Source organism: Microtus oregoni, unplaced genomic scaffold, assembly GCF_018167655.1.
Source record: "Microtus oregoni isolate MIOR12 unplaced genomic scaffold, Mior012 000046F_ref0000063, whole genome shotgun sequence".
Lineage (NCBI taxonomy): Eukaryota > Metazoa > Chordata > Mammalia > Rodentia > Cricetidae > Microtus > Microtus oregoni.
This window is the reverse complement of record NW_024543220.1, coordinates 10,269,982-10,294,857: the sequence shown is the minus strand read 5'-3', so window position 1 is coordinate 10,294,857 and position 24,876 is coordinate 10,269,982. Positions and strand designations below refer to the sequence as shown.

At 50.4% G+C, this 24,876-nt stretch overlaps 1 protein-coding gene and 1 pseudogene across 1 annotated transcript; one reads left to right on the top strand and one right to left on the bottom strand.

The window, feature by feature from the left end:
• The first annotated feature begins 4,451 nt into the window (after positions 1-4,451).
• On the top strand, positions 4,452-5,667 carry CUNH6orf15 (chromosome unknown C6orf15 homolog). Its single transcript, XM_041635171.1, has 2 exons — positions 4,452-4,518; positions 4,718-5,667. The coding sequence occupies exons 1-2, from the start codon at positions 4,452-4,454 to the stop codon at positions 5,665-5,667; spliced, it is 1,017 nt and encodes a 338-aa protein (XP_041491105.1).
• Positions 5,668-22,346: 16,679 nt separating this feature from the next.
• Positions 22,347-22,872, bottom strand: LOC121435707 (annotated as a pseudogene).
• Between the last annotated feature and the right edge of the window lie 2,004 nt (positions 22,873-24,876).

The following is a 24,876-nucleotide window of genomic DNA, read 5'->3' as shown; positions in this document are numbered from 1 at the left end:
GTCACACAAGCCAGCCATCTCCCAACTGGAAGATGTTTCCTGCCCGCCTTCCAGGAGAACCCTGTGCCGCAGGCTCTGGTCACCCTTATTCGGCGCCGGCGATGGTGGACTCTGTCCCTTTCTCCTCTCCTGGTGCTGCCATCCCATTCCGCTGTGGTGCCCTCTCTGCCTGATCACCCACCTTAAAGTTCACTTATTCGGGTTCTTGACTGGGAAGTCCTTGAAACACTTCAAGTCAACCATGCCTCTGTCCGTTTGCCAAATAAGGCGAGATCCAGCCCATCACCCTGCACTTCTCAGTGACCTCTCCACCCTACCAGACCCACTCCCTACGCACCCGAGCCTCCTCTGCTCGCCATCTGAGCCCCTGTTGGGTTACCACAGATACTGTCCTGTGCGTGTGAACCCCCAGGGCATCGGCAGAGCCTGGCACAGACTCCCGGCTCTCTTGGGATCCTGGACAGGGCTCAATAAACTTTGTGAACTTTGTGCAAACTCTTTGCTTTCCTGGAGTCCTAGGTCCCTTCTCTAGTACCTGGGCAGTACACCTCATGTGCCTCTGGAGGGCGCATGTCCCCAGTTTCTCTTCGTAATTTGGTTTAGTGTTTTCTGTCTCACGCCTCCTCCCACGGAGAAGGAAAACAATAAATACTGATTGAACTGAGACGTCAGAGTTGCCCGGTGTCCGGATTCTTGCTCTTCACGCCTCACTTCTCAGCTCTATTCCCCTTCTCTTTTCCTCCAAAAAGCCCTCATTATTTCCTTCTCCCACCTAGGCTTCTCCTTCATTACGGAGCCTCACCTCGAAACACCGTCCTCTCTGGGAATCCCAAGAGTCGATCTTGAGTTTCTGGGACGCTGGACCAGCCCAGGCAGATTCCTGGAGACTGAACAGGAGCCTGGGTGTTCTGAGCGCTGGGGGCGGGGAGAGGAAGACAACATCCCAGTGTGCTGCAGTGCACCAAGCCTGGTGACTCACTGGCCTAGTTAACACGGTTCCAAGACAACAGAGCCTACAGTGCCCTCTCCACCTCCTCACCCCTGAGTCAGCTGTGGCAGACGCTAGCGCAGGAAGGGCTGTGGGTGTCCCTATAGGAAGGCCCTTATTCCATGTGCAAGGCTCTCAAAGCTTTTAGAAAGGGAGCTTCCTGCTGTCCCAGTGTCAAACCCATTCCCCTCCTTTTAGGAAGAAGAGAGCAGGTGCCGACCACAGTGGCTGAAGCTTCAAGTCCAGGACCAGAGGCTTCCCAGTGATCAGATGCTCTGGGGCGCGCCATCGGAGACAAGGCTCACTCTTCCAATAGGAATCCTTTGCCAAGGGTGCTAATTCACTCAGACAAGTCTCCATTAATCTCCCTCCTACCTCCCACTAGACCCCACCTCTTAAAAGTCCCACATCTCTCAATATCCCCACCCTGGAGACTAGAGAGGAACACCAGCAAAGCGTATGCAAACCATAGCATCTCCATTTAAAACTAGACAAATCACTAATGAGCTCCCATCACCCCAGTGCAACAAGGTTGAAGTCACGGCCCTTTGACTGCATGCCTGGTGACCACAAACACCAGAAAAGAATATCAGATCTCATGTAACTGCTGTTAAGGGAGGTTGTTAGCCTCCATATGTGTACTGGGAACTGTAGACAGAGTTTCTGCCCCACTCAGTCCCACAGCCATTCAGTCCCAAAGAAACACACAAAGACTTATATTAATTATTAACTGTTTGGCCTCTTAGCTCAGGCTTATTATTAACTAGCTCTTACAACTTACATCAACCCACAATTCTTGTCTATGTTTAGCCATGTGGCTTGGTACCTTTTCTCACTAAGGCATTCTCATCTTGCTTCCTCTGTGTCTGGCTGGTGATTGATTTTGTGCCTTTCCTCTTCCCAGAATTCTTAGTCTGGTTGCCCCACCTATACTTCCTGCCTGGCTACTGGCCAGTCAATGTCTTATTAAATTAATATGAGTGACAAATCTTTACAGTGTACAAGAGCATTATCCCACAGCAGGGAACCAAAGTCTGGTCCTCTATAAAAGCAGCCATTACTCTTAACTGCTGAGCCATCTTCCCAGCCCCCTTCCTTTCTTTCTCTCTCTCTCTCTCTCTCTCTCTCTCTCTCCTCTCTCTCTTCTTGTTTTTTTATTTATTTATTTAATATGTATACAATATTCTGTCTGTATGTATGCCTACAGGCCAGAAGAGGGCACCATACCCCATTACAGATGGTTGTGAGCCACCATGTGGTTGCTGGGAATTGAACTCAGGACCTTTGAAAGAGCAGGCAATGCTCTTAACCTCTGAGCCATCTCTCCAGCCCCCTCTCTTCTTGGTTTTTGATACAGGGTTTCTCTATGCAACAGCCTTAGCTGGAATTAGCTCTGTAGACCAGGCTGGCCTTGAACTCATAGAGATCCACCTTTCTCTGCTTCCCAAGTGCTGGGATTAAAGGTGTGCACCATCACCGCCCGGACCCCATCTCTTATATTCTTTGACTACGTCTGACCACCTGCATTAGGCAGAATGTCACCTCCACACCAACACCACCAAAGATGTCACCATCCCAGTGCTTGGAATTTACAAATCTGTCAGGTTACTCCGCAAAGGGAAACAGGGCTCCTGAAGCAGTTCAAGTCATTAGTCATCTGACCTTACCATAAAGGGATTATCCAGGATTATCTGGGTGGGCCCAGTATAAACACAGTGTTTAAAATGTGGGCTTGGGAGGCAGAAGAGGGAGCCAGACGACAGAGTGTGGGAAAACACTTGGAAGACAGAGAAGAGAGCCAAGAGACCAGAGGCATGGGGAGGGGGGTGGAGCCTGGAAACTGAAAACAGCCAGGAGTGGAGTCTCTCTAGAGCGACTGACAGGAATCAGTCCTTCAGATCCCTTGATCTTAACTCAGAAAGACACGTTCTGGACCTTTGTTCTAGACAATGACAACAGGGCTGGAGAGCTGGCTCAGTGGTTAAGAGCACTGGCTGCTCTTGAGAGGAAGACTTGGGTTCCCAGCACTGACATCAGGCTCATGGCAACCACCTGTAATTCCAGCTCAAGGAGTCTGACACCCTCTTCTGGCCTCTCTGGGCGTTGCACACACATGCATATCCCCCCTCCCACAGGCACACACACGCATATACATAATTAAGAATAAAGTAAGAAATTGGATGGTGGTGGTGCATGCCTTTAATCCCAGCGGTCAGGAGGCAGAGGCAGGTGGATCTCTGTGAGTTCAAGGCCAGCCTGGTCTGCAGAGTGAGTTTCAGGACAGCCAGGGCTACAAAAGAATAGAACAAGGGCTGGAGAGTTGGCTGCTCTTCCAGAAGATGTAGATTTAACTCTCAGCACCCACATGGTGGTCCACAAATGTCTGTAACTTCAGTCCAAGGGGATCCAAAGCCCCCTTCTGACCTGGGGGGGCTCATAATATAGAATAACAAAATAAATAAAATCTACAAAACAGTTTTAAAATCTTTTACAAGGGGGCTGGAGAGATGGCTCAGTGGTTAAGAGCATTGCCTGCTCTTCCAAAGGTCCTGAGTTCAATTCCCAGCAACCACATGGTGGCTCACAACCATCTGTAATGAGGTCTGGTGCCCTCTTCTGGCCTGTAGGCATACAGACAGAACATTGTATAATAAATAAATAAATAAATATTTAAAAAAAATCTTTTACAAGCTTGATTACAGGGGCTTTGACAGCACATGCCTGTCATCCCAGCACTTGGGAGGCTGAGGCAGGAGGATTATATGTCTGAGGCCAGTCTCATAGTGAGACTCTGTCTTAACTTACCCCAACTCCACTCTCCTCAAAGAAAACCAGGCAAAATAGGAAACAAATAAGCAAATGAAACAAAAGACAAAATGAAAACAAAACCCACAATATTACATTGCATTGGGAATCGTCAGCTTGTGGGGCTTTGTTATAGGCTCAGGGGGACAAAGCTCTTTCTCCAGGTTAAGGGCTTCACATAGGAAGAGCACCTCAGATGGGGGAAGTTTTGCACCCCAGGATGTCCAGCTTGTCGGCATCCAGGGGACGATGTGGGGATATATAAACAAGGGGTGCTGGAGTGAGGTTCTAGATCCCAAGAGTCAGCCTGCTGAGTGTTGCTGCTGCCGTGGGAGACGGTGAAGACACCAGCATCCTAAGGCTTAGGTAGAGACAAGCCAGGGCAGGGCTGGGAACTAGGGGTGACCTGTGGACCAGAGCACCTGGGTGAGGAAGGGGCAGGGAGTACAAGGAAAAGAACCAGGTATGGGAAACACCCAGTTCCTCTGGGACATTCAAGTGACACCTGTTGCCACAGACCGAATCGAGAATGAGGGTGGAATGGGCAGATCTATTGTCTCCACAACCACTGGCCCAGCCTGTTTCTGCTGTCCCCCACCCCACCAACGGGATAAAGCCTGCTGCCTGGAGCCCAGGGAGACTGCTGGAGCGAAGCAAGATGCAGGGCCTTGCAGGTGGGAGCCAGGCTCCCCTGGGCCTGCTCCTGATCTGTCTGTATCTGCCAGGTATGGAGGGCACTGGGGTCCTTGGGAACTGGGATTAGTGAATAGGTAAAGGCAGGAGTGTGCACATGTGGTCGGGTGTGCAGCTGAATCCCCAGGGAGGTGAGGAGCAGCAAGGGAAGGGGGCATGGGGGTCAAAGGAATAGCTGGTACCAAATCCGATCCACTGTCTGCTTCATTTTCTCCATTTTTTCCCCTTCAGGCCTCTTTGCACGGAGCATTGGGGCACCAGAGGAGAAAATCTCCCCACATTCTGGAAAACCTTCCTTCGCCAGCCTCTTCAAGCTTGAGACAGCGGGCTTGGGACAGCCTCAGCCAAAGCCTGACCTTGTGAATCACGAACCACCGCGGGTTCTTCCAAGGTTCCCTGGATTCTCACAAGATGGCGCTCTACCTGAGGTGCCCAGCCAGCCTCCCTTCTGGGGGGAGTACCCCATGGAGTTCTGGCTCTCCGAGGAGGACCCTCGGCAAGGGATGGGGGCTGCTGCCGAGGACCGCTTGGAGCGAGCGCTGCCATACCTTTCCAGAGGCAGACCTCTTCCTATGGCTTCCTCCGCATACGAAGCTTATGGACCCGAGGACTCAGAGTCTGTACAGCCTGGTTCCAGTCCGCTGAGAACCGAGGCAGAAGCCTTCGCCCAGCATCCGTTCTTGTACTTCATCCACAGATTACTGCCTGGTTTTCCTTGGGGGATTCTAAGTCCCAGTGCATCTTGGGGAGCTGGAGGGGCAGGAACTGGGTGGGGAAGAAGGCCCATGCCATTCCCTTCTGGAATATGGGGTAGCAATAGTCAATTAGCAGGTCGGCACCCAGTAGTCAGTTGGGGGCCCAACGGTCCGTATCCTGCAGGCAACTGGGGGGGTAATGGTCGGTATCCTGCAGGAAGTTGGGGAAGTAATGGCCGGTATCCTGCAGGAATTTGGGGAAGTAATGGCCGGTATCCTGCAGGTAGCTGGGGGAGTAATGGCCGGTATCCTGCAGGAAGTTGGGGGGGCAATGGTTGGAATCAGCTTCCTCCTGGAGTCCGTCCTCCTGGTAGAAATCAGCTTTCTCCTGGAGTCCGACCTTCCGGTCCCAATCAGCTTCCTCCCGGAGTCCGACCCCCTGGCTCTTCGGGGAGCCTCCCAAACCCCAGTTTGCAGTGGGAATAGAGCTCAGCAGAAGCTCAGTCAGGCTCAGTCACATGCTTTTCCCTTCTCTCCCCATTTTCAACGCTTCTTCTGTTGATCTATGCTGGTCGCCAATAAACGCAAGCAGTTCTTGAATCTGATGTGTCTCCGTGTCTTTGTTTCTGGGAGTAACGGCATTGCACCTGGGGCCCCTCATTTCCTAGCCTTCCCCGTGTCTCTCTTGGGTCTCTGTATAGCCCATCTTGTTGTCCCCATCTTTGGGGGAGAAAGATCAAAATCCAGGTACTTGAGAGGGTACCACTCCACCTTCACCCCTGTCCAGGTGGTGGAATGGCCCTGAAGAGGAAGCATGGGAGAAGAGTTGGGTGTTCACCTGTGGTGGGAGGGAGGGAGGAGGTCCATCCAGCTGGCACCAGGCCAGGAGGGACAAAATTCAAAAACCAAAACAAAACAAAAAACCCAACTCTTCCCATTCACAGAACGCAGGGCCTGGTGAGGTCATGTGGCCCACATTTATCTTTTGTTCCCCAGACGGTGAAGCTTCTTGGAAATGGAGGGTGCATTGATCTCCTTCACACGCATCATGCATCACTTAGGGCTTTGTGTGCAGAGAGCCGCAGACTTTGAACATCCACCGAATAAACCTCAGCCCTGATAAAGGACGAGAGAAAAGAAAAGTCAGGCCCCCGAGCCAGCAACCATGGTGGCGGCATCTGCTGCTTTGTTCTCTGGTTCACAGCTCCTTCCTCTGCTTGGGCTATTGTCTCTCCCTCCACTCTCTGGAGTTCCCAGGAGCTCAGCATCCTGGTCCAGGACAGGAGTGAGGGCAGCGTGTGTGTGTGTGTGTGTGTGTGTGTGTGTGTGTGTGTGCGTGTGTGTGTGTGTGTGTGTGTGTGTGTAGGGGGGGGTGGGTTCTACAAAGGAGAAGACAGCCATCAGTGGGGACAGACGTGACTGCATTTTCTCCACTGTGTACTTTGCCCTTGTGGTCCAGGTGTGTGACAGCCTGGCATCATCCCAGATCCAGGAGGCTGGGCAACTTGTAGGAGAGAAGCAGGTGGGGCCCAAGGGATGGGAGCCACCTGCCCGAGTGGGACATGCTGTCCTGGTGTCTGTGGTGAGAATTCCTTGTTGGAACACTTCCTCATAAGCTCATCTTTCCCCTATCTGACCACACCTTTCTCTTGTCGCCTCAATCCAACTCTCTTCCCTCCTGGATTCTTGATTTTTCTCAGTCCTGGGGAAGACTAGGGGGCTTTTTTTTTAAGCTTTTCTTTTTCAACAGATCATTTCAGGCTTGCAAGCTCATTTCTCGTTCTAGTTGCCTGCCTTGCTCCGGTCGCTCCTAGATGCATTTTTAAGTTATCGGTCTGTATCACAGACTCACTATAATTGTCCCAGTGAGACAAAGACTTCATCTGTTCACTGTTGCACCTCCAGGACAGTGTCTGAGCCAGGGCAAGCACTCAACAAACATCGAATGAGTCAGCAAATCCTCTGTCTGTCTATCCGTCTGTCCGTCCATCCATCCATCTATCCATTGTCTGTCCATTCATCCATCCATCCATCCATCCATCTATCCATCCATCCATCTATCGTCTGTCCATTCATCCATCCATCTGTCCATCCATTGTCTGTCCATCCATCCATCCATCCATCCATCGTCTGTCCATCCATCCATCCATCCATCTACCCATCCATCCATCATCTGTCCATCCATCCATCCATCCATCCATCCATCCACTGTCCGTCCATCCAGCTATGCACCTATCCATTCTCATGCACCTGCAGGCAACACTGCACCAAGTGTGGTCTCCAAAGGCCCATGTATTACAGATTTGGTTTCTGTCCTGGCGCCCTTAGGCGGCAGTGGAAGCATTAAGAGCTGGGTTTAGCAGGGAGGACATCAGGTCATTGGGAGGGCTGCTGTTAAATAAGATCAGGGGACTCTGTCCTCTTTTCTCCTTGTTCCCTGGTTTTCCATGAGGTTTGGTTCAGAAGCGTGCTCCCTGATGGCTGCCCAAGACAACTACAGACTCCAAGACAACAGGGATGACCTTCAAAACTGTGGGCTCAAACAAAGCTTTTCTCTGTAAGTTCTCTCAGAAGTGCTACGGTAGCTAACACCCAAGTCTCCACAGGGCCTCATCAGAACTGCTGCCGTGTCCTTCCTGGAGCCTCCTGAATCTGTTCTCGGCTCTCGCAATGTTTCATCACTTCACCCTCGTCATTACCTGTGACGAGTGTGTTTTATGATTCGTCTTCACTAACAGAGAAGCAGAGACAGAGTTGTGAAGCAACTCACACAGGTCATGGATGACAGAGGCAGTGACTTCAGCCTTCTCCTCCTCACCCATCCAGGGAGTGTTCGGATATGGATGCAATTAGCAGAAATACCAACTAACTTTTATTATGTGTGCCAGATCATGGTCAGGGTGTTTGCACACACATCCTTCCAGCTGATCTCCCCCAGAAATCCCCTCAGCAAGGCAATGCCGTGACCCTTGTACAGGGGAGATACGGAGGCCCAAACAGGGTGGGCCGAGGGCTTGCACGCAGGTCAGGCAACACTGAGGGAAAGGGGTGAAGCTCACCTTAGCAAGTATGGCTGAAAACTCCTAGAATCTGAGACGCCAGTGGCAGAGGGCTCTGAGTAGCTGTGGTCAATCACGTCGGAGTGGTCTTTAAAATTTTTATTTTTATGTCTATGAGTGTTTTACCTTTAAAAATGTATGTGCACCATAAGTGTGTGGTACCCAATGAGGTCAGAAGAGGGCGTGGATCCCCTGGAGGTGGAGTTATAGGCAGCTTATTTGGCTTATACTTCCACGTCACAATCTGTCACTGTACTGAATGGTTTTATGTCAGCTAGACACAAGCTAGAGTCACCAGAGAGGAGGGAGCCTCAGCTGAGGCAACGCCTCCATGAGAGCCAGCTGTAAGGCATCTTCTCATTTAGTGATCAATGAGGCCGGGCCCATGGTGGGTGGTGCCATCCCTGTGGGCTGAGCAAGCAAGTCAGTGAGCAGCTCCCCTCCATGCCCCTGCATCAGCTCCTGCCTCCGAGTTCCAGCCCTGCTTGAGCTCCATCCTGACTTCCTTCGGTAACGAACGGCAAGGCTGAAGTGTGAGTCTGATGAACAGTTCTCTCCCCAGCTTGCTTGTTGGGCAGGGCTCTGTTGTAGCAACAGAAAAACCCAAACTAAGACAGTCATGGAGGAAAAGCAGGGCAGGAACTGAAGCTGAGGCCATGCGAGGGGGCTGCTCACTGGCTTGCTCTCCCTGGCTCACTAAGTTCATTTCTTACACAACCCAGGACCCCTGGTCAGGACTGGCACCCGCCACAATATGGCCACAATGGGCTGGGCCTTCCCAAATCAATCATTAATCAATAAAATGCCCCCCATAGACTTGCCTGCCGGCCAATCTGTGAACACACCCAAATTCTCTGAGTTGTATATGTTAAATGGGACCTGAAGCTCTTGTTACCCACCCACCCACCATCCTGAACCCAACAGGCCTTCACGACCCTGCACCTGACAAACGCTCCCATGAGAAAATACACGTTCTTGCTGTCTTCACAAGTTCCTGGAAAGCAAAAGGAGAACGCCAGCCAGCAGATGGAAGCGGGCAGAGGGTACCCTCCCAGCTGAGGAAGAGGAACAGACGTAGGTGCTGGTCTACAGATAGGCAACACCAAAACCAGACCGCTGGCCCTCCACCGACATGAGAGACGAATGGAAACAGCCTGGCTGGGCTAGTGAGTCTCGTCACCTCTGTGCCAGTGCCTTCCCGGGTCTCGGCGTTGAACGTGCGTGGTGACTGGGCTCTGTGACCTGGGCCTGGCTGTCTGTAAGTGGGTAATCTCTAGACAATCCCAACACGGTTAGAGAATTGCCTTAGCCTTGGAACACTCAGTTCCCAGTACACTGAGGGTGGAGGGAGTTACTGTCACCCCAGTGAGACCGTCTGACCCTGAAGTTACTGTCACCTCAGTGAGAACGTCTGACCCTGAAGTTACTGTCACCCCAGTGAGACCGTCTGACCCTGAAGTTACTGTCACCCCAGTGAGACCGTCTGACCCTGAAGTTACTGTCACCCCAGTGAGACCGTCTGACCCTGAAGTTACTGTCACCCCAGTGAGACCGTCTGACCCTGAAGTTACTGTCACCCCAGTGAGACCGTCTGACCCTGAAGTTACTGTCACCCCAGTGAGACCGTCTGACCCTGAAGGTGGCCCCACACTCCAGAAAGAGTTGAGATGACTTCCTGGGCCTCTCTTTGAGAGGACACCAGTGTGTTGACCGAGGGGGTACAGGATAGATTGGGGACCCTGTGAGATCTTTAACTCACTGTTATCTGCCCAGGCCCCCTGAGAACAGCCCTTGCCCAGTTCTAGGCTACCTGCTTTCTGTTCCTGTGAACTGGTCTATCGGAAGCATTTCATGTAAGATCACACAAAGCTTGATCGTCTGTTAGCACAGTGTTTTCCATGTTTTGTACTTTATTCCTTTCTTGTCAGATTTATCATGATTATTGAGTGAGGGTCTTGCTATGTAGACCATCCAGGCTGGCCTTGAACATGTGATGGTCCACCGGTCTCTGTCTCCCCATGCTAGGATTAAAGACCTGTACCACCACGCCAGGTTAGAATAGAATTCTTCTTTTTAGGTACACAGATTTCAGAGAGGTTTTTAAAAACTTGCAGCCTGCTGTCTTCTGCTCATATAAAGTATTTTAGAGTCTCCCTTGGGCCGTCAAGATGACACATCCGGTAAGGGCTCTTGCCGTTGTAACAGATGTGAGCTAAGTTCAGTTCCGCGGACCCTCGTGGTGGAGGGAGGGAACTGACTCCTGAAAGTGGTGTATACATGTGTGTCAGTGTACCACGCGCATGCAGGGACCTGTGGAGGCCGGAGGAGGACACGAGATCAGCGAGAGCTGGAGTTACAGGCAGCTGTGAGTCCCCCTATGGAGATGCCGCAACTGACCTGGGGTCCTCGCATTGGGGTCCTCGCATTGGGGTCCTCCCACTGGGGTCCTCCTGTTGGGGTCCTCGCATTGGGGTCCTCCCGTTGGGGTCCTCGCATTGGGGTCCTCCCGTTGGGGTCCTCCTGTTGGGGTCCTCGCATTACCCGTTCTCAACTGCCGAGCTGTCTTCCGACCCCACATTTACTATTTCAGACGATTTCTTGGAATGGTGAAGGGCCTGTGAGGGATAAGTGTGGGTGACCGAGGAAATAGATCGGGGTGCCCTCAGAAGGGAGCTTCAGTAGGGAAAATGTACTATGTGCAGTCAGGACAGCTGCGGTGCCTGAAGCTTGCCAGGGGCCGACTCCTGCGCCATGGGAGGAAGTGACTCCTCAGATGTTTCTGTGGGGCTCAACCTCGGGCGTGCAGGAGGGAGGTGCCTCTGTGTAATTATTAAATTTGTTTCCTGTTTGTTCCCTTCTTTCTCACACGGGAAGCCCCGTGACTCCTGCCTGGAGCTTAGGCAGCCTCCTAATTTTCTCTCAGGGACAGGCTCCGTCAAGGCCAGTCCTCCCAGCTGGCCATCACACCCTGTTAGACTAGCTGGCTGCAGACTCGGAGCTCACACAGAGGGTCAGTCCTGGGCAGCCACTGTCTGGACCGATTTTGTGCCTTATCCTCACCTTGGGCAAGGATGGCCGTCAGGAATGGCGTTCAAAATGTTTGAGTCAAAGAATCAGTCTATAAACTGCAGGTCCCTGCCCGCTGACCCGCCTGCTGACCTACCCAGTGACTTGGCCTTAAAGCCGGGTCACTCTGCACCCTGCTCCGGTCACCCGCCCACCTCTTCCTCTGTCTAATCAATGGTCCATCCACTCACTAGATTCTAGTTCACAAAGTCTGGGGAGCCTTGGGGGGGATGGGAAACGGGGATCAAAGGGAAAACTAAAGAATCTGAATTGTCCCTGGTGTTTTAAAAAAATATTAGCGCTGGGAGGATGGCTTATTGGTAAGCTGCTTGCTTCACAGGGGTGAGCTTGATCTCCAGCATACGCATTAAAAATTGGGGCTGGGGGCTGGAGAGATGGCTCAGAGGTTAAGAGCATTGCCTGCTCTTCCAAAGGTCCTGAGTTCAATTCCCGGCAACCACATGGTGGCTCACAACCATCTGTAATGAGGTCTGGTGCCCTCTTCTGGCCTACAGACATACACACAGACAGAATATTGTATACATAACAATAAATAAATAAATATTTAAAAAAAAAAATAAAAATTGGGGCTGGAGACGGCTCAGCAGGTAAGAGCACTGGTTGTTCTTGTAAAGGACCTGGATTTGGTTTCCAGTACCCACATGGCAGCTCACAGCATCTTTAACTCTAGTTCCAGGAGACCCAGTGTCCTCTTTGGGCCTCCATGGGCACCGGGCATGCACATGGCACACATATATGCGTGCATTCATATATGTAAAATAAAAATAATGTTGCTCTTTTTTTAAGTTGACTGTAATGGAGAGTGATTTTTGCAAACCCCAGCACTGGGGACCCTGGGGTCCCCGGGGCTCACTGGCTGGCCGTCCTGCCCCAGATCCCAATGAGAGATGCTGTCTCGGAATATGAGGTGGATGAGGAGCGCTTCAGGAGGAACCACGTCTGAGGTTGCCCTCTGCCTTCAGGCCCGTGTGCATCTGCATACACAGTCAAGTATTAACTTAAAATCTCTTTGTTAACAATTCAAGAGTACCTACTAATTCAGCAAGAGCAGGGGTCTATGTCTGCAGCTGCTGGACAGACTGGAGAAACCCCAGGGAGGAGCAGGTAAATAAAAGCGTCTAGACCATAGGCTGGCCTTGCCCTCCTCACTCTATTCAGAGGCTTGAAGGTGGGGAGGGACCAGACGGGCCAAGGGCACCTGGCATCTTACACAGGGCAGACCCCACCTGTCTTTTCAACCCCTAACTTTGTTCTTTCTCAAGAGCCATGCAGAGTGGTTTGCCATGAGACCAGAACAACCAAACAGACAAGCCCATGCATCCGCAGGTGACTCACAGGTGAGTGTCCTGACCCCTGGCCACCTCCCCACGCTCATCTACCTTTCTCATGACTTTGAATAATTACAGCTCTGGTAATGGAACTAATGGGCCAGGCAGAAGCTCTCCACCTCGGTTTCCTTATCCATGAAATGGGGACAGTCAGAGCTCCCACGTAATAGGGCTTTCGGGAGGAAGTCACCCGACATTAACACGTTAGAGGCTCAGCATGGGGTCGCACTGGCTTTAGATGTTAAATCAAGGCTCCTGTAAATGATCCTGTGATCTTCTGCCCCAAGTATCCCCCTCTCTGACTTTGACTTTATGGTCATCATTCGGAGGGTCTGATTGGCAGCTTTCCCAGGTCGCTTGCACCCCGGACAATGGGTGAAAACATTTTACCTTGGTAGCTAAGTGGCCAGGCTCTGGAGACCCAGCAATAATCCTGAGTTCGACTCAGTTTCTTTTCTGGCTGCGGAGGTAAGAGTCTCGGGACAATGTTGCCGCTCTGCCGTAGAGGCTTGCGGTGTAGCCCTGTGGCTTCAGAAGGCAAGACCACGTGTGACTTGTAAGCCTTCCTGGGGATGGCACTGACCAAGGGACCAAGCCTGAGGCAGCAGAGCCCTGAGCAGGCGGGCCATGGTACGGGCGCACTTCAGCCCTTGGCCGGCGGCGGGTGGGACATAATACTCCCGTCTTGGCAGGGATGAAATGATGAGTCGCGGGACTCGCTTAGCGGAGCTGCTGTTCCAGCCATTGCCAAGGCTATAATCATTAATTTTCCCCATTGCCAAGTCTATAATCATTAATTTCCCCCATGGCTATTCGGTAAGAGCAGGTGTGGTGACCTGCGCTTTAAAAAAGCGCCTGTCATCCCGGGCCCCGCCACTAGAGGGCAGGCTCTGCCCGCCGAAGGCGGCACCGTGGGCTGACAGTCAGTATGGGGGTATCCAGAGCCCAGGCATGTGAGTGTTTCAAAATACCAGCCGTTGGTCTCCCCGTTTGCCCATTCTTTCCCTCATAATCCGTGGTGTCTCGCGGACACAGCTTCTTTCCTATAACTCAGTCACAATGAAGCTTACCTATCTCCGCTCCCCCCACCCCGCCCCGTCCCTTCCCCCAAGAAAATCCAATGCTTTTACTCTTTGAAGGTAAAATAGCCATTCAGACTTCTCCTTTAGGCCAAAGAGGAATAAATGACTCACTTTTCACTCCTGCAGACTTTGTTTCTGTTTGTTTGGAGACAGTCTTACTAGGTAGCTGAGGCTGGCCCCGACCCCCTGACCTCTGCAGTACTGGATAGCAAGTGTGCACCACCGTGCCTGGCTTTCTCCAGAGCTGTGGGCTCCGGGCCTCATCTACTCTGGTGAAGGATGGTTAGAAGGAGCTCGGCCTTTGGCAGTGTCCGCCGCAGCCTGCAGCCCAGAACCGCGGGGGCGGAGCCTCTGGGATTCCGGGCTGAATCTAGCAAGGGCCCCAGCAAGAGCGAGCGCGGGCCTCCAAAGCCCCTGCCGCTGCGGTGGGACCCACGGCTCATTTATTTCCTTTGCTGTCTTGCTTTCCTCTTTTCTGTCACTTCCTGCTGTCTGTCCTGGACAGAATATTGTATTGCCACAACCGTGTTTAGCGTCCCAGGAATCAAATTCAGGTCGTCAGGCTTGCCAGCAAGTGCCTTCACCCACTGAGTCATCTTGCCAGCGCCTTAACTAATTAAGTTTTGTTTTGAAATTATGTCTTGGTTTATTAACTTACTGGATGTCTGGAGCATTTTTCTAATAATGTTAGTACAGGCTTTAGCTCTTTCCACTTGAATACTCTTGTTTGAATGGGAAGTCTTAAAAATTTATTTATTTTGCGTGTGTGTGTGTGCACATGCATGTATGTGTGCATGATTATGTGTGTGCGTGTGTGCATGTGTGTATATGTGCGTGTGTGTGTGTGTGTGTGTGTGTAGGTCATAGGACACTAGGAAGAGGCTGGGTTTCTCCTTCCATCATGTGGGTTCTGGGGATCAAACTGGACTTCTGAGGCTTGGCAGCCAGCTAGCTCCTCTGCCTGCTGAGCCACCTTCCATACCCACCTGAGAAATGTTTATGTCATCCCGAGTTTATGAGTATGAAAAATAGGCATTCAAACCAAACACATAGGCAGTAATTTACAAATTTATAGAAGGTAGGCATAGAAATCAAACATTGACAGTAACAAGTTTATCTTAAAAGATCTGTTTGGGGGGGCTGGAGAGATGGCTCAGTGGTTAAGAGCATTGCCTCGTCTTCCAAAGGTCCTGAGTTCAATTCCCAGCAACCACATGGTGGCTCACAACCATCTGTAATGAGATCTGGTGCCATCTTCTGGTCTGTAGGCATACATGCAGACAGAATATTGTATACATAATAAATAAATAAACAAACAAATAAATATAAAAAAATCTGTTTGGTATACATAATTTTACTCATTTCCTTATTTAGAAAAAGAGCAGATTGCACGTTGGCTAGATGGATTCAGTAGCTTGTCTAACCTAATGCCGTCTCGAGGTGGACTAATTTGATAATTACGTGCTGAGGAATGACAAGGAAATATTAAGTGTTTGCTTTCCATCATGAAACCGCCATGATCTGTAAGAGCAGAAACAGTGTATATATAGAGAGAAAACAGTGCGGTTCGTCACGTAGAAGAGTCTGCAACGTGAGCGTCGGTCTTTCATGGTCTTTCATGCAGCTTTTGTTGGTCTTTCTGACAGTGAGCTCAGGTTTGAACTTTGTGTGTTTCTTCCAAGGCTGCATTGGGGTGCCAGCATGCAGCAGCACAGACTAGAAGCACCCTATATTCGTTAGGTCTTCGAGTTTGAATTTATTTGGGGGAATTTTTCATTCTGAAACCTTTTATTGTTGAAAATGTTCATGACGGGGGCTGGAGAGATGGCTCAGAGGTTAAGAGCACTGACTGCTCTTCCAGAGGTCCTGAGTTCAATTCCCAGCAACCACATGGTGGCTCACAACCATCTGTAATGATATCTGGTGCCCTCTTCTGGCATGCGAGCATACATAGAAGGAATGTTGTATACATAATAAATAAATAAATCTTTAAAAAAAAAAAGAAGAAGAAGAAATAAGAAAATGTTCATGACGCCCGCGTTCCACGGTTTGAAAACCTTGGAGCCCAGAATCTTCACAGCTGGCGAAGGCATGGCGCACTCTTCCCACCAGGTGGCGCTGTTGGATCGTTCAAGACGTGAGAGACCTCACCACCTCCATCAATGTCAGAGTATTGAACATCTCCTTTCTCTGTATTCTCTTCCAATGAGTGCACGCGTGCGCGCGCGCGCACGCACACGCGCGCGCGCGCACACACACACACACACACACTATATTTATTAGCACACGTGGCTTTCTGGGACAACTCTAAAATAAATTTTGCAATGGAAAAGCTTTGAACTACAGTTAGGAAAAATGTATAGGTTCAGCAATAGTTAACATACTCCAGTCTTGAAACAAATTTTCACATTGTTTTATCTTATTACTTTTAAAGAGTTACAGGATTGCCTGAGTGTGGTGGCGCCTGCCTTTAATCCCAGCAACTGGGAGGCAGAGGCAAACTTTGATTTTGAGGGCAGCCTGGTCTACAGAGTGAGTTCCAGGACAACCAGGGCTGTACAGAGACTCTTGTCTTTAAAAAAAAAATGGGGGTGGGGGAGTCTCATAGGATGGATCAGTAATGTCCTGTGCTTAGCAAAATTACACTATCTTAGGAAAGTTATGAAACACACCATATTTTAGTTGGTATTTGTTCTGGGGATCCCTCAGGCTCTAACGAGGGGAGGGGATACTCTTTTTTCTGCTGTCCAGTTTCCTGATTAACATGTGATGGTCTTGTCTGAACTCTCTCCAGATAATGACCATCCTCTCCACCCTGTGTCCTCTGGGCTTGGGACGGAGCCTGGAGCCTTGAGCCCACACCATGCAGTGATCATCCCGTGGTCCACACACACAGTGATCCCCCTGTGGTCCACACACGCAGTGATCCCCCTGTGGTCCACACACGCAGTGATCTCCCTGAGGTCCACACACGCAGTGATCCCCCTGTGGTCCACACACGCAGTGATCCCCCTGTGGTCCACACACGCAGTGATCCCCCTGTGGTCCACACACGCAGTGATCCCCCTGTGGTCCACACACGCAGTGATCCCCCTGTGGTCCACACACGCAGTGATCATCCTGTGGTCCACACACGCAGTGATCCCCCTGTGGTCCACACACGCAGTGATCCCCCTGTGGTCCACACACGCAGTGATCCCCCTGTGGTCCACACACGCAGTGATCCCCCTGTGGTCCACACACGCAGTGATCCCCCTGTGGTCCACACACGCAGTGATCCCCCTGTGGTCCACACACGCAGTGATCCCCCTGTGGTCCACACACGCAGTGATCCCCCTGTGGTCCACACACGCAGTGATCCCCCTGTGGTCCACACACAGTGATCATCCTGTGGTCCATACACGCAGTGATCCCCCTGTGGTCCACACACGCAGTGATCCCCCTGAGGTCCACACACGCAGTGATCCCCCTGTGGTCCACACACGCAGTGATCTCCCTGAGGTCCACACACGCAGTGATCCCCCTGTGGTCCACACACAGTGATCATCCTGTGGTCCACACACGCAGTGATCATCCTGTGGTCCACACACGCAGTGATCTTCCTGTGGTGCACACCATGCATCTCTCTCTCTGAGTAATGATGACAAGAACTTCCCCTGCAGAAGGTCAGAGAGGGGAGCTGAAAACAGCCTGGATTGTAGGTTTTTTCAGGAGATAGCAATGGGCACACCATGTATGAAGTATGGACTCTGAGTACAGCAGATGTGGGGACTCAAGTCATATAAACCATTAATAAAATGCATTCTGCCCTTGGTAAGCATACCACGTGGCTAGCTTGCCACCCACATCCTCCCTTCGGGATCAACCTCCTTCCTGCACTGCCATGACTATTGGCAGGCACAGATTCTGTCTGGAATGTCTCTCATCTGAAGGGTATGCCCTGCTGGCAGGAGACATAGGCGCTGTCAGGACACCTGCCTTCCGGAGCAGCCTCAGTTGTGATGTCTGCCCCTCACGCTTCCCTCAGGTCTCCGTAGGGCACCGAAGGCAGCGCTTCTGGAGTTTGGAGCCTGGTCTGCATTTCCTCATCTTTAAAGACTGATCTGCCTCTGGCAGAGCCTAGAAACACAGCCGAGAGGTGGCTCAGTGGTTAAGAGCCCTTACTGCTCTTCCAGATGACCTAGATTTGGCTAGCAGCCCCTGTCTGGCCCCTCACAACCACCTATAATCATAGCTGCAAGGGGTACACCGCCCTTGTGTGGCCGACACAAGCACCTGCAGTCATATGCACACTCCACTCATGCACATAAATAAAAAGTAAATATAAAATCTAAAAAACAAAAGCAAGTGAACTTCATGGGTTATTTTAAAAATACAGTTGAGGAGGAGAGGTGTCCTGTGTGTGCACAGAGCTCTGGGACCTCGGGCCGCAGCCATTGCAGACTCTCAAATCTCAAGAGCAGCTGTCTTTCTGTTGGACTCTGGCCAAGCCTGAGGGGACACACAACCCACAGAGCATAGCGAATACCATTAGCAGAAGGCTCTTCGAGTCCTGGGTATCTGGAAGAGTGGTGGGAATCAGGAGAGGACCAGACAGCACTATTGAAAGGACAGGGCTCTGAAAACGACGCCATGGTTTGAAACCTGTGGACTGCACAGTGCTCAGCTCTGTACAGGAGGATTCGTGTAAGCGGAGACACCTACAGTGTGTCGGAAAGGAAGCCGAGGGGCTCATGGCTCCTGTGCACAGGACTTGAAGCTGAGGGGCTCATGGCTCCCACGAAGTGTTGCCTGATACATTTGTAAATCTCCAAGAATGTGGGAATGTCCAGACACCACTGCAAAAGGGAAGAACAACTCTTCATGGATGGTGGAGATCTTTCCTGGTTGAGTTTATGAAACATGTTTTATTTATTTACTTTTTGAAATTTTACTTTTTAACTTTGTGAATGTCTGTGCAAACAGGTGCATGCAGGTGCTGCTGATGGCCACAAGAGGGAACCAGTGAACTCAGGTGTGAACGTTGTTTGTTCCTGCCAAGGCCGCATTGGGGTGCCAGCATGCAGCACAGGCTAGAAGCACTCTAGATTCGTTAGGTCTTCGATTTTGAATTTATTTGGGGGAATTTTTCATTCTGAAACCTTTTATTGTTGAAAATGTTCATGACGCCGGCGTTCCACGGTTTGAAAACCTTGGAGCTCAGAATCTTCAGAGCTGGCGAAGGCATGATGCACTCTTCCCACTAGGTGGCGGTGTCGCATCGTTCAACGCGTGAGAGACCGGACCACCTCCATCCCTGCTGGAGCATTGAACATCTCCTTTCTCTGTATTCTCTGTATTCTCTTCCAATGAGTCCACACGCGCGCGCGCACACACACACACACACACACACATACACACACACACTATATTCATTAACACATGTGGCTTCCTGGAACAGCTCTAAAATAATTTTGCTATGGAAAAGCTTTGAACTTGCCCACAGTTAGAAAACACTGTACTGTATAGGTTCAGCAATAGTTAACTACTCCAGTCTTGAAACAAATTTTCACATTGTTTTATCTTATCACTCATAAAGAGCTATAGCATTGCCTGAGTGTGATGGCGCCTGCCTTTACTCTCAGAACCCGGGAGGCAGAGGCCAACTGTGAGTTTGAAGAAACCCTGGTCTACAGAGTGAGTTCCAGAACAGCCAGGGCTATGTGAAGATTCTTGTCTTTAAAAAAAAAAATGGGGGGGGGTGCACATAGGATGGATCAGTATTGTCCTGTGCTTAGCAAAACCACACTATCTTAGGAAAGTTCTGAAACACACCGTATTTCAGTTGGTATTTGTTCTGGGGATCCCTCAGGCTCTAACGAGGGGAGGGGATACTTTTTCTTTTTCTGCTGTCCAGTTTCCTGATTAACATGTGATGGTCATGTCTGGACTCTCTCCAGATAATGACCATCCTCTCCACCCTGTGTCCTCTGGGCTTGGGACGGAGCCTGGAGCCTTGTGCCCACACCATGCAGTGATCTTCCTGTGGTCCACACACGCAGTGATCTCCCTGTGGGTGCACACCATGCATCTCTCTCTCTGAGTAATGATGACAAGAACTCTCCCATGGAAGGGTCAGAGTGAGGAGCTGAAAACAGCCTGGATTGCAGGTTTTTACAAGAGATAGCGATGGGCACACCATGTATGAGGTATGGACTCCGAGTACAGCAAAGGTGGAGACTCAAGTCATATAAACCATAATTAAAATGCATTGTGTCCTTGGTAAGCATACCACGTGGCTAGCAGGCCACCCACACCTCCCGTTGGGATCAACCTCCTTCCTGCACTGCCTTGACTATTGGCAGGCACAGATTCTGTCTGGAATGTCTCTCATCTGAAGGGTATGCCCTGCTGGGAGGAGGCACCGCTCACTGTCAAGACACCTGCCTTCCGGAGCAGCCTCATTTGTGGTGTCTGTTCCTCATGTTTCCCTCAGATGTCAGTAGGGCACCGAAGGCAGCACTTCTGGAGTTCGGAGCCTTGTCTGCGTTTCCTCATCTTTAAAACCTGATTTGCCTCTGCCAGAGCCTAGAAACACAGCCGAGAGTTGGCTCAGTAGTTAAGAGCCCTTACTGTTCTTCCAGACGACCTAGATTTGGCTAGCAGCTCCTGTCTGGCCCCTCACAACCACCTATAATCACAGCTGCAAGGGATACAGTGCCCTCTTGTGGAAGACACAGGCACCTGCAGTCATGTGCACACTCCTCTCATGCACATAAATAAAAAGTAAATATAAAATCAAAAAACAAAAGCAAGTTAACTTCATGAGTAATTTTAAAAATACAGTTGAGGAGGAGAGGTGTCATCTGTGTGCACAGAGCTCCGGGACCTCGGGCCTCAGCCATTGGAGACTCTCAAATCTCAAGAGCAGCTGTCTTTCTGTTGGACTCTGGCCAAGCCTGAGGGGACACAACACACCTCGTCCCGGGCACAGAGCACGGCGGATCCCATTAGCAGACGGCTCATCGAGTCCTGGGTATCTGGAAGAGTGGTGGGAATCAGGGGAGGACCAGACAGCACCATTGAAAAGACAGGGCTCTGAAAACGATGCCATGGTTTGAAACCTGTGGATGGCACAGTGCTCAGCTCCAGACAGGAGGATTCATGTAAGCGGAGACACCTACAGTGTGCTGGACAGGAATCTGAGAGGCTCATGGCTCCCTGGCATCTTACATGAAGCTGACAGGCTCATGGCTTCCAGGAGGTGTTGCCTGATACATGTGTAAATCTCCAAGAATGTGGGAATGTCCAGACACCATATCCAAAGGGAAGAGCCAGTATTCATGGGTGGTAGAGACCTTTCTGGTTGAGTTTTTGAAACATGTTTTATTTATTTATTTTTTATGGTTTTACTTTTTAGTTTTGGGAATGTCTGTGCAAACAGGTTCATGCAGGTGCTGATGATGGCCACAAGAGGGCACCAGATCCCCATGAGCATGAATTTGCTAGGTGGTTGTTATTGCCCATGTGGGTGCTGAGAATTGATTGAACTTGGGTCTTCTTCAAGAGCAGCAAGTGCCTTTACCACTGAGCCATCTCTCCAGCCTTGATTTTTTAAATTTATCACTTTTTATTGCCTTAATGTATATCAATTCCTAAAATGAGTCCTACAGTCTCACTCAGAAACTGCAACATGCATGCACCAGGCCATGGCTACCGCCAGTCGGATTCAAAGCCCCTGCGTTGTTTCTTTAATTATTTATTATTATTATTATTATTTTTTTTTGTTTTTCGAGACAGGGTTTTTCTGTGGTTTTGGAGCCTGTTCTGGAACTAGCTCTTGTAGACCAGGCTGGTCTCGAACTCACAGAGATCTGCCTGCCTCTGCCTCCCGAGTGCTGGGATTTAATTATTTATTATTTTTATGTGCATGAGTGTTTGCCTGCATGTGTATGTCTGCACCCCACTTGTGTACCCAGTGTTCACAGAACCCAGAAGAGGAGTTACAGATGGTTAACCTCAGTGTGGATGCTGGGACCCGAACCTGGGTCCTTCCCAAAAGCAGAGCGTTGCCCTTATCTCCCGAGCCATTCTCTCCAGCCTCAGTGTTCTGTTTTATCCCTTAACAGTGTGTGTCTACCAAGCAGCGTTTAGCGCCCTGGCATAGAGGTTGCTCATGTGTAGTGAACAGGAAGGGAGTACACAGAGGACCATAGGGAAGAGCAGGTGCAGAGGCTCGGGCAGTGTCACACAGAGCAATGCTCGTCCCCGTGTTCACCTGTTCTGATGTTCAGATCACGGGTCTATAAACCTGTCACTGGGTTTCCAGGCACTTTACCCAGCAAGTAGCTCTAATCTCCAATCAAAGTCTTACATTCTTCTTGCTTATTTATTTTTATTCAGAAACTGTTTTTAGTCAGGCGTAGTGTTGCATGCCCTTTAATCCCACTGTAGCATGGATTCTAATTGGTCTCTATAATAAAAACCTGGAGTTGACGATCAGGCGGGAGAGTGGAAAGATCAGAGAAGCAGAGCGTTGGCCACTAGTTCTTACCTCTGCTTCAGACCAAAGAACGATCCTGTTCCTATGAATTCTCAGACTGAACCCTGAGCTCCCGTCTGCTCCCACCTTATATTCCCCTCTCCTCTTTAGATCTCTTTCTGTCTAGGTAAACAATCTCCAGGTGATGGTGTTCATTTCTGGTGTTTGTTTTAGGTACATGGGCCGCACATGGCCATCCAAGTACCCTGGAGTGTCTCGAGTACCTGTGTACTCTTCCTCTTAATTCTTCACATGGGAAGGTCGGAAAGTAGCCTCAGACACACATGGTGTCCAGTGTCTTATAATTAAAGAGAAGCAAACCTTCTGCAATTAAAATGGGAACCCTCGAGCATTTCCATGGCTGCTGATCCCTCAGTGCCCTGGGTTTCCTCCCAACACTAAATAGCTCACATCTTTTTTTTCCTTCCACGTTAAGCACTTCAAGTACTTCATACTGCCAAGACCCATTTTCCTCTGTGTGTGTCTCAGACTCTGATTGAAGAAGCTATCCTGAGATATTTACTGCAATTGGGAAGGTGTTTCCTCAAGTTCTCAACCCGAGTTGTCATCCGGGTGTTTGCCAAGCCACCAATCCCAATGACGAATGTTTTCATACTTTGGAGATCACACCTTCCTAATATTTCCGAAGAGGGTTTAATCCTCCTCAGCAGGGCTGCTGAACAGGCAGCATGAGGGTCTCACACACCGCTGCTGGGACTCAGCCCTTGATTATTTTATCCAGCAAAGCGGTGGTTAGTGCTGACTGTCCACTCCGCAGTGTCTAAATTCACCTAGAGATTACCCCCCGACACAACCGTGAGGGGCTGCCTGAGAAGGTAAGACCCTGAGAATGTAAGGATTATCTTTTTATTTTTATGTGTATGGATACTATGGATACTTTGTGTCTGTGGGGGTCAGCAGGGGACGCCGGATGTCCTGGAACTGGAGTCACATATGGTTGTGAGGTTCCTGGGAATAAAACCTGGGTCCTGTGGAAGAACAGCCTGCTGAGCTGACTCTCTAGCCTTTCACCAAATTTTCTTAATTCTGTGTTTCCAAACCTTGCTTTCCATCGTTATCAGCGGCGCTCATCACGAGGCGCCCGTGCCTCTCCACCTGTTGCCTCTCAGCTCTGAATCCATCTTCTCACAGCCGCGTCCTTTGCAGCCAGCGCAATTTTACGTTTTGCCAGCAGAGGGCGCGGGAAGTACGCGGCCCGAGGAAAACGGTGGCTGCTGGGGTTTGCTGGCTTCCTGGTGGCTGCAGTTGGGGGTCAGCGAAGCAACATTCAAGGGTCTTGGTCCCAGCTGCGTGCTAAGGGCACGACTTCCCTCCACGCACTGGCCTCGGCCACCGGTCCTCTCCAGACTGTACCCCAGGATAGAAGGGATGTCGTCTGTCAGCCAGGGCCTCATGCCGCCCGCCCTGAGTTCTGGTGCAGAATTGAGAGGCAGCGCCTTCCACATTTGCCTTTGCATGGGTGCTCTCACTCAGCCCGGGAAGGCTTCTGGGTTGTCCTTACTTGGCTGTAGCTGCTCCCCCATTGCTTACTAAGCGACAATCTCTGACAAATACTCAGGTTATAGGTTGACTGCTGTCTTCTGACTGTACCTTGAATCCTTGGCCGACATCTTTTTGTTTGATTGGTTTTTGGATTTGCGGTTTGTTTTTCCATGTTTATTTTCATTTTGTGTGTGAATGCTATGTCTGCTTGTATGTATGAAAATCACGTGTGTGCCTGGTGTCGACGGACGGCAGAAGAGGTCGTCGGATCCCCTGAAACTGGAGTTAGTGACAGTGTGAGCCACCTTGTGGGTGCTGAGAGCCAAACGTTTGCCTGTCCTCTGGAAGAGCAGCCAGTGCTCTTAACCTCTGAGCCATCTCTCAAGTCTCAGATTATTTTAGAAATCGTGTGTGTGTGTGTGTGTGTGTGTGTGTATGTGTGTGTGTTGTCCAAGGACACTGTTTGAACCATCAGCTCTCTGTTTATACCACGTGGGCCCCAGAGATAGAACCCAGGTCACCAGGCATGGGGGGAAGCAAGCATCTTTACCAGCTGAGACATCTCCCCAGCTCCAGATTTGGGGGTTCTTGAGACAGTCTCAGGTAGCCCAGCAAGCCTCCATCTCACCATGGAGTGGAAGATGATCTCAAACTCCTGACCATCCTGCCTCTGCCTCCTAGGTGCCGGGGCTACATGCACGTGCTACCCTGGCTGCTCTGCAGCCGGCATTTTGAGCCAAGGTCTGGGTGTGGTCCGGGCATTGCATTGGGTGGAACTGTTTGTGTAGAAGAAATCGTTGGTATTCAGTCTCCGCTAAGGTGTAGGAGAAAATCCCTCATAACTAAATATTTTATTTATTTATTTTTGATACAAGATCTCACTTTGCAGCACAAGCTGGCCTGGAACTTCCAGGGATCCTCCTGCTTCAGCCTTGCAAATTCTAAGAATATTAGCATACATCATTAAATAGACAAAAATTTATGTAAAAATATGCTAACCACATATTAAGATCTAAAAAGAGCAAAAAGGACGACGGGGTGCCAGAGGGGAGAAAGACTGGGGAAACCAAAGAAAGGATGGGTTACTTGAAGGAAGGTCCCTGTGGGGCAGGAAC